The following is a 15,395-nucleotide window of genomic DNA, read 5'->3' on the forward strand; positions in this document are numbered from 1 at the left end:
AAAAATTAGTTTTTTCCCCCGAAGCTATAATTTTTCAGCGAGTTTAATATGATGTCTTTAGAAGGCTAAACGTTTAGTTTCGCCAATGTTGTTCACCGAGTCCGTGAGTCATCTCAGCCATCAACTCACCTTGTCCCGTAACCGCATGGTGCTCCAGACGATTGTCATCCAGAAAGTGACCTGCAAAGCAAAGGCAATTGAGTTGTTGCACTTAGTTGTTGTGTGTCAGCGCTGTGGCGCCATGGTTTGGCGCAGCAATGGTATTAGTGCTGCCCCACGGTTGTCCATCAGGTTCTGGTTCAGTTGAAGTTGCCGCCGCCGACGTTCACTCACGTTGGCCATGTCGCCACCTGACCAGCTCCTGGCTGCCTGCTCTTTTTTCTAATTAAACTGAGACATTAGTTGGCCCCGCTGATTGCCACTGGGAAATCGCCCGAGGAGTTATGAGAAAATAGTTTCGCATTTGCCCGGGCTTTAGAATTTTTTCCCTGGCCTATTTGCGTGCAAAAATTGTGTGAATCCGTTAATGAGTTTGTCTGCGCGGCCGGCCGGTCGCAAAGGGTTGGCCAGGATTTCGGGGTAATCATCAAGTTATGAACAATAAGCACTCTAAGCGCTGGGGAAATTCCTCCGTAAGTCGGCTTAGCCGAACGAACCGAACCAAACCAAACCGAACTGTGCGGTTTCTGGGCGCCCCGCAGCTATGTCAAAAACATTTCTCTAATAAAGCATTTGCAGATACTTGCTGGCCCCGTCCCTCGCTATTTCTGTGTTAATTACCAGAGAGCTGGCCGGTGGCGCCAGCCGGAAAGTTCAGCTAATGAACAGTGGCAACTGCGAGTGGCTTTCCAGCGGCATTTCAAATGGAGGACCGGCAATATGAGCCGGGGACACCAGTAAAAGTTGCCTTATTGTTAATTTGTACAAGGAGGGTATCCAATCCGAGTACATCTACATCGGAGCTAACAATGTGGACGATCGCTATCGCAACGGAGGCAGCAGCAGCAGCAACAACAACCTTATTGGCCAATTGCCTAGCGTTGACATTATCGGCTGGCGATCATTGCCGCCAACGTCAACGCCAACAAGCTCTGGGGGTCCAGGTAAAGCCAGTCGACTGGAAGTTGCTACTCCAACTGCAACTCCGAACAGGAGCGTGTTGCTGTCAATGTTGCTAGTTGGTAGCTGGTAGTTGCAGCAGCAACAATGCTGCTACCAACGGGGCCCAACTAAAATGTTGTTTGCATTTTAGGAATTTATGTAAACATCTTGTAGGCATCCTGCGACTGTTGTTGCTGTTGCGGCTGTTAAAGGTCAATTTTTCGACTTATTTTGCTACACTGAGAAATAAATAATTTACTTATAGTTCAAAAAGACCAAAACTTCGTTTTTTGAAAACTCTTCAAGCTAGAGGTGTATGTTCAGTGAATTAAAGTTGTTGTTTTTGTATTGGATAAATAAGAAAATGTATATATAAATAATGGCTATTTGTTGAACACTCAAAAAACTTTAAGGTCTACAAATTTGTATTCTTATTAGTTTAAAAATCGTAAAAAAAAAAAAAAAAAACTTCTGAATTCTCGATGTAGGAAAAAAATAACTACTCGGTCGTAATTTGAGTATTGAGATATCTACGACTAGAAACGCACAGTTTTTTAAGTATAGAAAAAAATGTTAAGTCATAGAAGAATTATATACCTTGTATACAAAATGGTCTTTTAGATATGAATGTAACTACGACAAATATAAAATTGTTGTAACATTATTTAGAAATTAAAAATCGTTAAGGAAAATACATCAGATTCCAAACTATTATTAAAATTCCTCCCTTTTTTCGCCGCCCTTTAGGTTTTGGTGCTACGATTAATTTATGTGAAAAGCGATAATTTCCGCTCTTCTCCCGCCAATAACAAAATTGTTTTCTGTGTGATACTCCGTGGGAGTATGAGACCGAACCACATTGTCTTTCCGGCTTTTGTTCGGCGGCCCGCACGCGTTTTCCAATTTAGCTTTTGCATTCTTCTCCGAGTGAGTTTAGATCGGTATCTGGGAGATCTGCGGTTCGCGCGCCGCGATCTGAATCTTGGAAATTCGTGATTATCGGTCGGGTTGTTTTTGTGAGCAATTAATTAACAAGAGCATTGTTGTCAGTCAGGTTCTGGGTAGGTCAAGTGATCTGGTGGCTGGTTGGGAAAGGTCCGAGAAGTGGGCTGACTCACCTTTCTGCAGATTGTTGTGGTGGTGATCGTTCATTTTGGCCTGAAAGTAAAAGGAAAACACGGGCTGGCATTAAGTTATTCCATCACTAATCAGTCGCAGAAGCTAGCGTGGTGGAAAAGCTAAAAGCAATTCAGTTAATTCGATTTGTAATTGCCGCTTCTAATCTGGCCAATCCCTGATAATTGCTTGTTGTCCAATATCAATTCATAATTATTCTACACACATTTAATTAACCTCATCAACTCAACATTATTATCAAATATTCATTCTCAAATGTGCAACTGTGACCCCGCATCAAATGGCCATAAAACAATTTGCACGCGCTGTCAAAATATTTAAACAAATTTTCTAATGACTCTCAGCCCAGCAAATCGCATTAAAATGTCCAGAGAAAAAACGAATGCAATTTACACAGTGGAAATCACAAATAACAAATGTTTTCGCCAGCTGTCAGGGCGAGTCAAAGCTAAACAAGCGATAAATGAATTGGAAAACAAATGCAACGCGTGACAAAACCAACAGTACAGACACATCAAGTCGCCTGACGACAAATATAAATAAAAATTCTAACCGCCGGCCAGCGAGAGTGATAGAAAAAATGTGTGAAATAAGGAAAAAGAAGTGTCTAAAAAATGCCACCGCTTTCGATTGCATGTAAATTCCGAATGTGGGTTAAAATCCTCCAGCCAGACATGACCTAGGACGACACCGCCGTCATCGATGCGATGCCAACAAAATGGAAATCGAATAAAATAAACCTCGTGCGCCGTCAAAAAATAAATGCCAGCCGGCTTTTTTCTAAACAATTTTCATATGCTTAGGTCGGGCGGGAAACCCCCGAAATGCAACAAGAAAATATAAATACAAATATTGCAGCGGCGAAACAAAAGCAAAATCTGGTCTGGCTTTGGCCAGACACAGTGGGCCATGAAAGTAAATAAGCGTGATGGGTGGTTGGATGGGTGGTTAGATGGGCGGATAGGTGGGTGGATAGGTGGGTTGATATATGGGTGGTGCAGAAAGCGGGGCAAAGCAAATCCAAAGCTATGGCGGCACGCGAGCTTAGAATTTGTTTTTGTTTCGCCTCCTCCCATTTGGCGAGCCATAAAGTAATGCCGGTTTGTTTTACCAACGTTTGGATACGGATCTATAGATAAACATGCTATGGCCAGCGTTTAGCGGGGCACTTACCTCGTACTCCTGCTTCAGGGACATCGGATGATGCTCACTGGCATGCTGATGACTGCGCGGCGTTGGCGGCCAAAGATTGTAATCGCTTATGTCTTTGGCATGCTGTGGTTGTTGGTTTTGGTTTGGGGATTGTGTGTGTTTATGCCCGTCGTTTTGTTGGTCAATTAGCCGGCAAATGGCACATGAAATAGAAAAGGTAGATCGAATTTTTATATACAGGAAGGCGATTTCCTTAGGAACAAAAGTTTTTAATAGCCTAGATTATATTTTTTATAAAATGATTTATGAATTAGCGCTTTGTTCAACGAATGTTCTTTATGTCCTCTTTTATTGAAGCTGTTGAGTTGTTCAAGAATGATTGCATATCTCGAGTAATATGCCTATCGAATGTTTAAAACAATTGGAGTAATCATTTCAATTGCAGTGTTCAAATTTTAATTTTTTCTGGATAAAAATAGCCAACGACCTTTTATTTTTGGAGTTGATTGATACACACATTGTCTAAACAGTTTCAATCTATTAAGATATCTCTTTAGATTTCTGAAGATTTCGCTGTTAGTTTTCCTATTTTTATAGGATTATTAGATTGTTATTTTAATTTCTTAGAAATGACTTTACCTATTAATTATTTTATTGTTGCGTGGTTAGCCTATATATTCAACCTGCATTATAATAAAGACCTAATAAAAAGTTTCATCCAGACAGCGATAAAACTAAGAAATTCGTTTGCGTAGTAACAAACGGACATGGCTAGACCGCCTAGGATGATGAAAATATATATTTTATACTACATTCCATACGCAGTTTTTATGCTTCGTTTATCCGTTTCGCCTATATTATATTTGCACTTCAGAACACTAAAATATCACTCAAAGTCGGCCCAGTATACATTTTTTCTAAGGTTTGATTCTAAGAAATGAAATAAGAATTTTTTGTTTTTCATCCAGTATAAGTTTTTAAATCTGTATTTTGAATAATAATCGGACGCGAAGCCAATTCGGACAGCTAATATTTTCCAGGTTTTAATACATTTTTTAATAATTACAAAAGCTTTACAAAATAGAGCATTTTATATTGTTATTTTTGACGCTGGCTATTGTCAGAAATGTATCATTCACTACCTAAAAAAATAAAAATACCCTCTACGTGAAGTTTAATTTCTGATATTATTTTAAATATACTTATAATTATTGCCATTTTGAAAAACGTATTGGAAAAATTACAATAAGGCACCTACCAATATTAATACTTTTTACTGTCTTTAGTATTTTCTCTCTAATTTTTTGCTACATTTACATACATTTATTTTAGGATACCTTGAATTTAAGTTAACTTTTTACAAGTTAACTTTTTTTAATTACTTATTACCTATTTAAATATGAAATTATTATCTTGCCGTCCTGACGTTTTTACACAATATATTCTTATGTTTATGCTATTATGACAGCAAAACATATTGAATCGAATTACAAATATTCGTAATAAAGTGAACAAATATGATTTCCACGGAATTAAAAAACATGTATACAAATTTAATATCATACATATTTGCTAAACTTTTTAGTTGGACTAAACATTTAATCCATTTTCACCCTATTTCCTATCAACTTAAACAGGTTGGAAAAAATGCATCAAAAAAAGGTGTGCATCAAGGGCTCGCGAGCTTCTCACTGATGAAATTAGTGTAAATTGAAATATAAAACCATGCTTTTGTTCCACATATCTACAAAAAATTAATATTTAAAGTATCATAATAAATGATTGATATAAGATCCTATATTCATTTTTCCCCCTAATCAAATTGTAACAAGATCTACGTTTTGCGTTGTTCTAAAGAAAAAAAAATTACTAAAAAAGGGGCTGCATGAACTGAAAACCACCAAGAAAAGTCAACTGAAAAAAGAGGTGCCCCTCGGCTCGAAATACTAATACAAATAAATGTGAGTGCCAATTGAAATAGAAAACCGCGCTGCACACAATCGAGGTGTCAAAGCGACGGCGATGGCGATGGCGATGGTGAACGTGAGCGCCGACGAGAGCGACAAAAGTGCGGCGGCTTTTGGTGTTGGCCCAACGCAAAAACGCAGAAACGCAAAAAATCGGAGCAAAACAAAGCAGGCCAAAACACAGCTAAAAAAGCGTTGCATAGCGCAAGGGGAGTTGGCCACTGTGTGATAGGCCCACATATGCGAGTGTGCGAGTGTGCGTGGGTGCGTTTGTGTGGGTGTGAACCGCCGAGCGCTAGCCTTGTTGTTTTAGTTGGCTTTGTGGATGTGGAAGTGGAAGTGGAAGAGGACGTCTCTCTCTTTCTAGTTGGTAGGTGGGCTAAAAAGGAAAATAAAAGCGGGAAAAAGCGCAGAGACAGACACACGCACAGACGCAGCTGCTGATGAAGATGACCAGAGCCATGGACATGGCTGTGGACATGGACGGAAGTCCTCTCTAACCAACAGCCCAGCACCAAATACAAGTACAGCAGGAACAGGAAGGCGTCGCTTGGCCCACTCCCATTTTCCATTTCCGCCAAGTTCGGTTTGCAGCACGCAGCAAAATGGACAGGAATAAAAAAGGAAGACATTTGCGAAACGCAAAAAAATGGCACAGCGCAGCAGCAGCTTTCTCTTTCTCCTTCGCTGTCTCGCTCTGAAGCCCCCCGAAAAAAGGAGAGTTTCTAGAGGAAAAAAATCAAAACAAATTTTTTTAACCCCTTCGCCGGCAGTTGGCAGCGGCGTCGACGTCGAGTCCGGTGGGTGGGGCCGATTGGGTGGCTTAGCCGCCTCTATGCAGCGTTAAAAAGTGCAAAAAATTAGGCGGACAACGTTGAAACATTTTTTCCCTTTGCAATTGCACGTCCTGACCATCCGACAGGACTCGAATAGACCCCGAACCCAGTCCCAGAGCGTGTTTTGCACAATGTAGCAACCTTTGACGGGGGTTTTGGTCCGGTCCGAGCCTCCAACTCATCCTCGCAAGACGGACCACTCCAGCGTACTCCGTTTGTGCCCCCTGCACCTTGGCTTAGCATGCTCCTGCTCCCGGCCCATTTTTTCCGTGTGCATTTCATTTTTATTTTATTTCCTTCGGCTTCACATCTTTTTCGTCATGTTGCCACTGTCTGCTTCTATTGATTTTTTTCGCATTTAGTCAAAAAGAAAAAATAAACTAAATTTTCGGTTTTTTTCGTGTTTAAATGTTTGACCATCCGCACTTCTGCCTCATCTTCTGCGATGCCCTTCAGAAAGGTTAAGGCAGTTTTGCAATGTAGCAAGGAAACTTGCCTTTGTCCACCTAAAAAGTGATAGCTTACTAAGTTTGCATGATCTTATTTAAAAAACTATTTTAAACAAATTTGTCTTTGGGCTTAAAAAGCTATCAATATTTTCTAAAACAAAAATTTAAACAGATTTTCTAACTAACTTTTTCTAACTTCTATAACTACGTGAATAAGTTTGTTATTAGAAATGGTCATCTTATTAAATTTATTTTATTTTATTTTAATTTATGGAAACGTTTTTTTTTCATAACGTCTGGAATAAAATTAAGCAAAATATACTGGATTATTCTAGAAGCTGAACATTGTTAGGAATTGTTAAGAAAAAAACTTGTTAAAGAATTTAACTGAACTTAAGTAATTTTAAAAAGTAAATAATTTAATAATTTTCAGCAAGGGAATTTAAGTCTTTGCTTTCCTTCAGTAACCTTTACGGGCTGCTTAGTTTTTTTAGTCGGCAAAGTGCAGCGCCGGGTCTGAGGTTAGAATAGGTTGTCGCCGGTTCTTGTTGATTTTGTTGCTACACAAAAATTGTGTCCAACTTTGTTGCAATTACTTTAAAAAATTGAAGTTGCTTGCGGTTTTGGCGGTTCTCCTTTCCGCCCTTTTTTCCGCTTTGGGTCTAACTTCGTTTCCAATTCGACGTGCCGTGACTGGCCCCATTAGTCAGATTTAGCCTCGGATACAGAATCGGACTCAATTCCATTCGAGGTGGAGTCGAAGGTGGAGTGTGGCTGGTTTGGTTCGCTTCGGATTTCAATTTTCACTTTTTCGTTGACGGTTTTTTCGTCTAATTGAAGCGTAAGTATTAATTGCAAAGCTTTGTTTTGCAACGTGTCGTGGTTACTGGTTTCATCTATACCGCAAACGAGCTCTGCATATATTTAAAGGATAAATAATTCATTCCCGTCTAACTAATCTACTTTAGTGTTACGCTTTGGCGAAAATTAAGTGCAAAATTAATTAAAGAGCTTCTTTACTAACTTTGCACTGCTTGTCTCGGTTAACTAATTTCGCTAATGCAAGTGACAACAGCAGCAAAAAATCCGATGATTGTTGACGCAGCGAGTTGGTAAAGGGCAGATGGATAGCAAAAGGAGACACCATTGTTCAACTTTAAAAATTAATTAACTACGAATATCCTTTAAGAATCATGCGGGTGTAGTAAAGTTTTAAATGGGTTTCGCCAGGACTCGCTAACGAGTCCATTGAATGGAGATTCCGGGCTGAGTGGGGAAAACCAAGGTGAACCTTTCTGCCTGGACACGTCGTCGTCCTTGGAGACAATCACTCTCCATTCAAAACAATAATTTCGCTGCTCCTTAAAAAAATTGTTGGGAAACTCGCTCGAGCTCAATGAAAAGCAAAAGGAAAAACAAAGAAAGCCGGAGCAAAAAAGAGGTGGGTGAAAAACAAGACCAACAAAACAATGTTTAACGCGACGCGCAAAGAAAAACTTGTTTACATCTTGAAAAACGCACAAAAAATGCAAGGAAAAAATCGTACGATTTTTTACACACCGTGGCACGCGAGCAGAGAGTAAAGCGTTTTGCTGGAAACTCGCAGAAGGAGCAGCGGGCAAAAACAAAACAAAAAGGTAAAAAGATTAGGGGAGGGGAAGCTCAAAAGGATTTTTTTCAGCGTCGCGTCTGCTTGGAAGGGGAAAGGGCTGAGGGTTTGGGGTCAGACGGCGAAGGGGATGAGTTAGCCGAAACAGTTGTTGGCCCGAAGTTTTGCCAGTGAAAGTGCAGGGGGAGGGTGGCCCATCCTCTGTTCATAAGAATCGTCGCAGATGAGCTGCTGGAATTGAAAAAGGGTTGCTGGCCAGGCACCGGGAATGGGTTCTTTAACTGAAGACTTGACCTGAAGCAGGACTCAAGGGTTAAGGTCGTCGTCTTCGGTCAAGTTTTAAGCAGATTTGCTAGGAAACTAGGCAATTTTTTGCCATTATTAACTCCAGTGTGGCAGAAAGTCAAGAAAATCTAAGGCATACAAACTTGAAGTGCTGATAAAAATCTCAAAAAATGCATATAATTAGACTGCAATCCAATTAAGGACCCCGTTTAATTTTTACAGACAGCTATCACTCATTTAATTCACTTAGCTGGGCAAGTTTGCTTGCATATTAATTATGGCGCAGCTTCATTGCTCTGAGACCACTATCATCTAGCACCCGACTGCAGTGTCAAGTAGAAAAGTTTTTCATGCTCGACTTTTCCCTTTTTCGAACTGCGTTTCACTTGCTTTATCTCTGAAAAGTTGGTCCATGAAGAGGAAAAAATGCAAGACAAACTTCAGCGACAAGTCGAAAGTTTGTACACTGACACAATTTAAAATATTTTTTTATCACAAAGCAAGTTGATAATAGTTTAATGTTTTTTTTTTATTTCATGAAATATGGCTTTAATTTTATTTAAAAGGCAGATTAGCGCAAACCATTAGGAACTTACGTACATTATTACGGGTACCGTATATCACCACTACCACGGTTCAAAACATATAATTTATAAAAACAAATTTAAAGCTTTTTAATTTGAAAACCGTACTTGAACTTTGAAGTTCGCTTTTGAGGTCTGATTAAAAATGAAATATTTAATCTGTGTTTAAACACTGAACAATTTAATTAAATACATCAATATAAATTTACGAAATTCTGTAAGCCAGTCATTTAGTTTAATTATGAAAATAAATTATTGAAGATTCTAAAGTTTTGATTCCAAGCAAAATTTGATAAGATAAAAGACGTTATTATCAAAACAAACAGATTAAGATTTCAAATCAGAAATTTGGGTCTAAAGTTTTTTGCGAATCGAATGTTAAGAATTAGTTTCTTGTATTATAAAATGTCTACTAATACTAAAAGTTTAGTTTAGTTATCATTTATAAACAATTTGTAGGTATTTTTCACGTTTGTGGTACAAATATTCTCTTTGCTAGTCACCTCAAACTCATCACTGATAAAGATGTAAACTTTATTTATGCGCTCGGCACAGAAAATGCATTTGAGATATAAATATGCCAAAAATGACAACCATCAGATGGTGATGTGATTTTCAAAAGAATGATTTTTTTTTTGAGTGTCGCTTAAATTAACAAGCGACACGCCCCCGGCATTTAGCCCATGAATCCCCGTGAATCTAAGGCCGTGGTACTCACGTCAACGTTGCCGTTCCACATGTAGTGCATGCCCACGGCTCCCGGATCGTGGTGCGTCTGGCCGGTCATGTGCTCGGCCATCACGGCGCTCATCCAGTGGACCAGGCCCTGGGTGGGGTTCTGGCCCTGGACGCCGCCGATCGGCATGTTGGCAGCGGCAGCGGCGGCGGCAGCGGCGGCCACGGCAGCGGCCGTTGGATTCGAACTGGGGGTCTGAACTGGACCGGGGTCGGAGTGGGGGTTATGGGGTTGGCCTGAGTGCGGGTTCGAGCTGGAGTTGTTCTCCTGACTTTTGCACGTGGCGGCGGTGACCGCGTCCGGTTCTGTTGGTGGTGACTTTACGGAGCTGCCAAAGTTTGGACGCGTCTGTGATGCGGGTTGGGCTTGATTCAAATTAATTGCGGACACTGAAGTCGCTTGGGTGGCGCTTGCTTCGTTGGGTGGAGTGGGTGGTGTTGTTGGATGGTTGTTGTTGTTGGTATTATTACTGACAACCTCGTTGTTGTTGCTGGTGGACCAAGAGTAGCCGTTGTTGTTGTGCGGCTTCTGCAATGAAAAATGGATTGTTGCTGCTGTGAAAACGGGTTTCGTCAAACATTTAAAAATGTTGTTGGTTAATGCATTGGGCATGAAAAAAAAAACATTTTTAATGGCATTCATCTCACGAAACGGCCTTCTATATTCTTGCAGATATAAGCATTATTATGAGTTAAAAGATCATTCACACCAAACATTCCATATGAACATTAAAAAAATGCTCACAAAAACATATCAAGCTTAGAAGTAAAAACTAGAAAAGAGTACCTGTACCATGTTCACAAGTTAAAAAGATTTTATTATTTGGCGTACAACATAGATACAACAAAAATCCACATATTTGGTTAATATCGATTTAAAATGATATGCTTGGGACCTTAATTACTATTTAAATATCCGCTATATCACGTTGACGTAAATAATATAGAAACCTTGTATATCATGTGAGAATTACGTTTTAATTGTAGGGCAAATAATCTAATTTGAGGGTTGCTTCATCTACAAAACGAACTTAAATTACATATGAAGAGAGAGAGAGCAGACACAGGAAAGCCCTGTTTTATTTGTACTTATCTGCATCCCAAAATAATCAAAATTAAGCCCCTTGAAATCCCATTTATGACCCCTCATTTACTTCCACTCATTTTCCCATACTAACATTCCGTGTTGGGTTTTTTCCATTGCTGGGCTTCTGCTCCTCATCCTCTCCAGCGATTTCCCGGGTCTCCGTCTCAGTCTCCTGATCAGGCTCTTCGAGCTCCGTCTTCACTTCACCATCCTCTGCCACACAATGCGCCACTGCAGCTGCCGTGGAGAACAACAAATTGCTGGGTGGATGCGAACGACCTGAGGACGGTGATAGGCTGGGACCTGGACTGGGGGAGGGCGCTCCGGCGAAGAGCTTGTGCTGCTGTTGCTGCTGGAGAACGGCGCTGGCGAAGAGGCTCTTGTAGAATTCGGCGGGCATCAGGAAGGGCGAGGGGGCGGAAGCGCCGGGGGTGGGCGGTCCGAGGGCGCTCATGTAGCTACCCCGCTTCAGCTGATCCTTCAGCATGTCCACGTCCATGTCCGGATGGCTGTATTTGCCAATGAGTTCGTGCATGACAACCAACCCAGTGGCGCCCAAATGTAGGCAACGCTTTTTTTTCCTGTCCGAGAATTTCACTTTCGAACGGGGAAAACCCACGCTTACAGCAATTTATCTAACTGAAGCACAGTTTGTTTGATTTTCCATATACACACATTGAAAAAACAGAACGCAAAGCGCACAAAAAGTTTGCAACCAAATTTGATGTCGTTTTATTTGGGCTTAACTTTTATTTTATTTTAGATGGCGGGGGCGGAGTGCACTTCAAAAACTTTTTCCGCTCGCCCCCTTTTTTAGGAGCCCACCCAATTGAAACAAATAGAAATGATTTGCCACCAGAACTTTGCCAACGACGACCTTGAAAAAGTTTCGCTGGCTGTCAGTTTCCTATTTTTTTTATGAGTTTCATGGTTATCCTCGTGATGGACATGTGTAGGAATTCGTTTACTTGAATATGTTGACCAATATGTTTTTTTGCTTGATGTTTTGTTTATTGTTTAGTAAACACTACGTCGTCGCTCGTCGCTCTTTGCCTTGCGTTTTGATTTATTTGCTCAGCTGGCTTGTTTTTGTTTACTTTTCATCTATGATTGTTTCATTTCCTGGATGGCGCTTAGGTTTTTTTCCGGTTGGTAGCGATTTCCATTTGGTGGGTGAGTATTGTGTTAAGTTAGTCGTCAAGTGCTGCGGGTCTATTTGGTTTTTCCGTTAAGTGTTCTTTGTTATTTCCAATTGGTATTTTCTCAATTTTGTTATTATTATTTTAATTAGTATTTGGGTTAATAAATATTTTAGTTGTTTGTTAAAATTACTTAGCAGATTATTTTATTTGTTAAAAGTGGTATTAATATTTTACTTATATATTTTATTTGCACTGGGTGATAGGAACTTTGCGTTACAATTTTTTTTAGTTTATTTGTGAAATTTACATGGTTTTGTCTTTTTTCTTTTGCACTTTTGTGAAGGAACTTTAATCGTGGTATTAGTTATTTAACTCGAAGTTTTTATCGTTTATCTTAAATGTCCATTTTGTTTTAATTTGCACTTATGATAAGTAACTTCATTTAAGGTTCTCATGGTTTTGGCACTGTAGGTGAAAAGTGCGCTTTCATGTGGTTTGCCATTGCGTAGCACAAAGTATACGCCACGTTGAACTGTGTCGATATCACGTATACGCCACTTAAAGTCGCAGCTAACCATTTTTCACACCGTCATTTGAGGCTGATAAGAGAAGATTTGAGTGTGAGTGTTTGCTGGTTGGTCTCTCGGGTGCGTTTGTGTGGGTTTCCGGCTGTCCGGTTGTCCGCTTGCCCGGCTGTCTTGTGTGTGTCCGTGAGTCCGTCTACGTCTCCGTCCGTCAGCGAGCGTGGGATAACCTGCAACAACTGAGAAACCCAACTGGAAGCCAAAGTGCAGCAGCTCAAGGCAAAGGAAAATGGCGAGCGCGCGCGAATGCTTCATACATACAAGCCCACACACACACAGACGGAAAGAAATACGGTGCATGTGTGCGTTAACTGAGACTCTTGTGTGTTGTGAATGTTTTGTTGCTCCTCGCAACCTTCCTCCTGGTGCAGTTTCTGTTATTTCTGCCCTTTTTTATTTTATAATTCCCCCCTTTGCTCCTTTTTTATATGCACACTGCCCGTTATAAGGACATACATTTGCAGTTTCAGCGCGCACTGCAGCATTTTCTTGTAAGAAAAGCGAAGAATGAGGAAAAAATAGAAAATAAAGCTGAATTTGCGCGACATGCGGAAGGGCGGAGCGCTGGGCGGTGCGGCAGATTGATTTTCTTTGCTCATGTTTGTGATTTTTATTATTTTGATTTTCCTTCTTAAATTTTAAGTGGTAAGAAATGGTGAAATATACAAAATAGATTCACAACTTTTATATTTCCTCGTTGTACTGTAGTGTAAAAAGCAATTTTATTTATTTTTATTTTTACAGCTCTAAACTTCGATATTGCATTTTTTAGAACTAATGAAATGTATATTTGGCCCTAGAGCAATATTTTAAAATTGTTACAGTAATATATTTCCCATTTTGAAGAAGAATATTGTGGAATATTATGCATATGAGCTATTAAATCATACATGTATTTATATATACCCTTCCTCAAAAAGCCTTCATTGTTTTCAGCCTAACCCTATTTCCAAATATTCAGATAACCGGAAGTTTTGATTAACTCAGCTTTAATACCTAAGACTCGAATAGGTAGTGTTTTTCAGCGGTTATATTCATCTTCAAGATTATCTTTTGAGTAAGGCTTGCGTTGTGTCAATGTGAGGAATTTTGGTTCCAAATAAGTGGTAACCATACATACAATAAGGTATAACTATCTTTGATTAGCACCAACTGTCAAGTCGTCCTAACCATGTCCTTATGTCCGTCCGCAAATCCGATTGAAAACCTGGGTCCTGCTATGATGTAATTTGGCATGAATGTGATTCCTATACCAATCCATCCCCCAAAACCACTCCGCGTTAGCCTAATTGCAGTTTTCAGCCCTGGCCACGATGAGGCGCCATCTGGCGTGCGGTGGCCGCAGCTGTCGACCGCGGAAGGACACGGTTGCCGATGCGGATGCGGCACGGTTGCGGATGCGGATGTGGACACGGACGCGAGCGCGGCACCGCGACCAATAGATTTGGCCAAGCCCAAGCGAACTGAAGACAACGAGAGTTGCAGCCCGCCAAAGGCAACAAACCCCGGACCACATGCAACAGTCGCGGCTACTGCGACGCCGACTGCGACTGCGGCTGCGGCGTCCACCGCGGCAGAGGCAGCGACTGGTGGAAAAAGGAAAACAGACTGAGCGGAAGCGAGCTCCGGCGACTTATGGCCATGTTTGTTGTACGGGTAAGTAGCAGCAGGAGCTGTGGAAGAGCAGCAGCGAAATGGCGCGCGCGAAAAGGAAACTCAAGAAGTAGAGCTCGGAAAAGCAGTAGTAACAAACACGCACACCGCCACACACATACACAGAGACATAAAAAAGCCAAGTAAAATGGTATTTTTTCTTGCACATGAAGCAAAAAACGCCAGCAAACTGAAAGAAATACATTGCAGGCGTCGAGCAAAAAACGAAATAATAACAAAAAGTTGTAAAAGAAAAGCGAAACCGTGTGATGTCCTGGCACAAACACACTCGCACTCACACACACACACAGATAGGGGAAGAGGAAAATGCCGCGACGACACATCGAAGAAAGGATAAAAACATTCAGCGCTGCCGGCGTCGCCGTCGACGTCACTGCCTCTGCCGGCGTCGCAGCTCCGGGATAGCTGCAGAGATGGTTCCTGCCACTGCTCAACTCAGCGCCCTCCTGGCCCCGTTAACATTTCACGAGCGCCAATTTCTTTTCCTTCATTTTGTTTATATTATTTCCCTTTTTCTTACTATTTTTTCCGCAGCTGAAGCTCGCTGTTTTGTTTGTTGCCGCTTACTGTGCAATTTCTCTGAATGTTTTTCTATTATCCGCTGCAATTTTTCCCCTTTAAAAGAAGTTGTGCCTGCGCGACTGGTAAATCGTTCGAGAGAATTTCCAAGTCGAAACAAGATCAAGGAATATTCATGGAATGAATTCGATAAAGATGAAATCAAATTTGAGGGGCTTATGGTTATAAATCTTAATAAAGTTTTCCAAAAATTGACAAAATAAATTTCATCATTTCTTTTTTGAATAATATAAAAGAGTTGACAGGCCAATCAAATACAATTTGTAAATTTTTCAATCAATTGAAACATTAAAGCCCACACATTTTTAAAGCCTACAATTTATTTTTGAAACGCTATGACGACCTCAGCTTTAAATAATTTTCTATTAGAAAAGGCAACAATTTTTAGCCGTGCAAATAATAAACGGCCACCTTTGTGTGTATTTGTTAAGTTTTCTATTTTCCATATCATTTTCTTGACCCCACACTGCCGCC

At 40.6% G+C, this 15,395-nt stretch overlaps 2 protein-coding genes across 2 annotated transcripts in view; one reads left to right on the forward strand and one right to left on the reverse strand.

The window, feature by feature from the left end:
• The window catches only part of LOC108052675 (zinc finger protein rotund), a 40,191-nt gene extending 28,688 nt beyond the window's left edge, over positions 1-11,503 (reverse strand). The window contains exons 1-5 of the mRNA XM_044457221.1: positions 11,034-11,503; positions 9,839-10,384; positions 3,412-3,513; positions 2,220-2,259; positions 130-180 (exon numbers count right to left, since the gene is read on the reverse strand). Of these exons, the coding sequence (XP_044313156.1) occupies positions 130-180; positions 2,220-2,259; positions 3,412-3,513; positions 9,839-10,384; positions 11,034-11,477 (1,183 nt within the window). The 5' untranslated portion in view covers positions 11,478-11,503. The remainder of the gene's footprint in view (positions 1-129; positions 181-2,219; positions 2,260-3,411; positions 3,514-9,838; positions 10,385-11,033) is intronic.
• Positions 11,504-13,981: 2,478 nt separating this feature from the next.
• Positions 13,982-14,328, forward strand: LOC108052677. Its single transcript, XM_017135121.1, is given in 2 exon segments — positions 13,982-14,056; positions 14,059-14,328. Coding segments are annotated over 2 exon segments (345 nt in total).
• Positions 14,329-15,395: the final 1,067 nt, after the last annotated feature.

Source organism: Drosophila rhopaloa, unplaced genomic scaffold (genome assembly GCF_018152115.1).
Source record: "Drosophila rhopaloa isolate 14029-0021.01 unplaced genomic scaffold, ASM1815211v1 contig_155, whole genome shotgun sequence".
Lineage (NCBI taxonomy): Eukaryota > Metazoa > Arthropoda > Insecta > Diptera > Drosophilidae > Drosophila > Drosophila rhopaloa.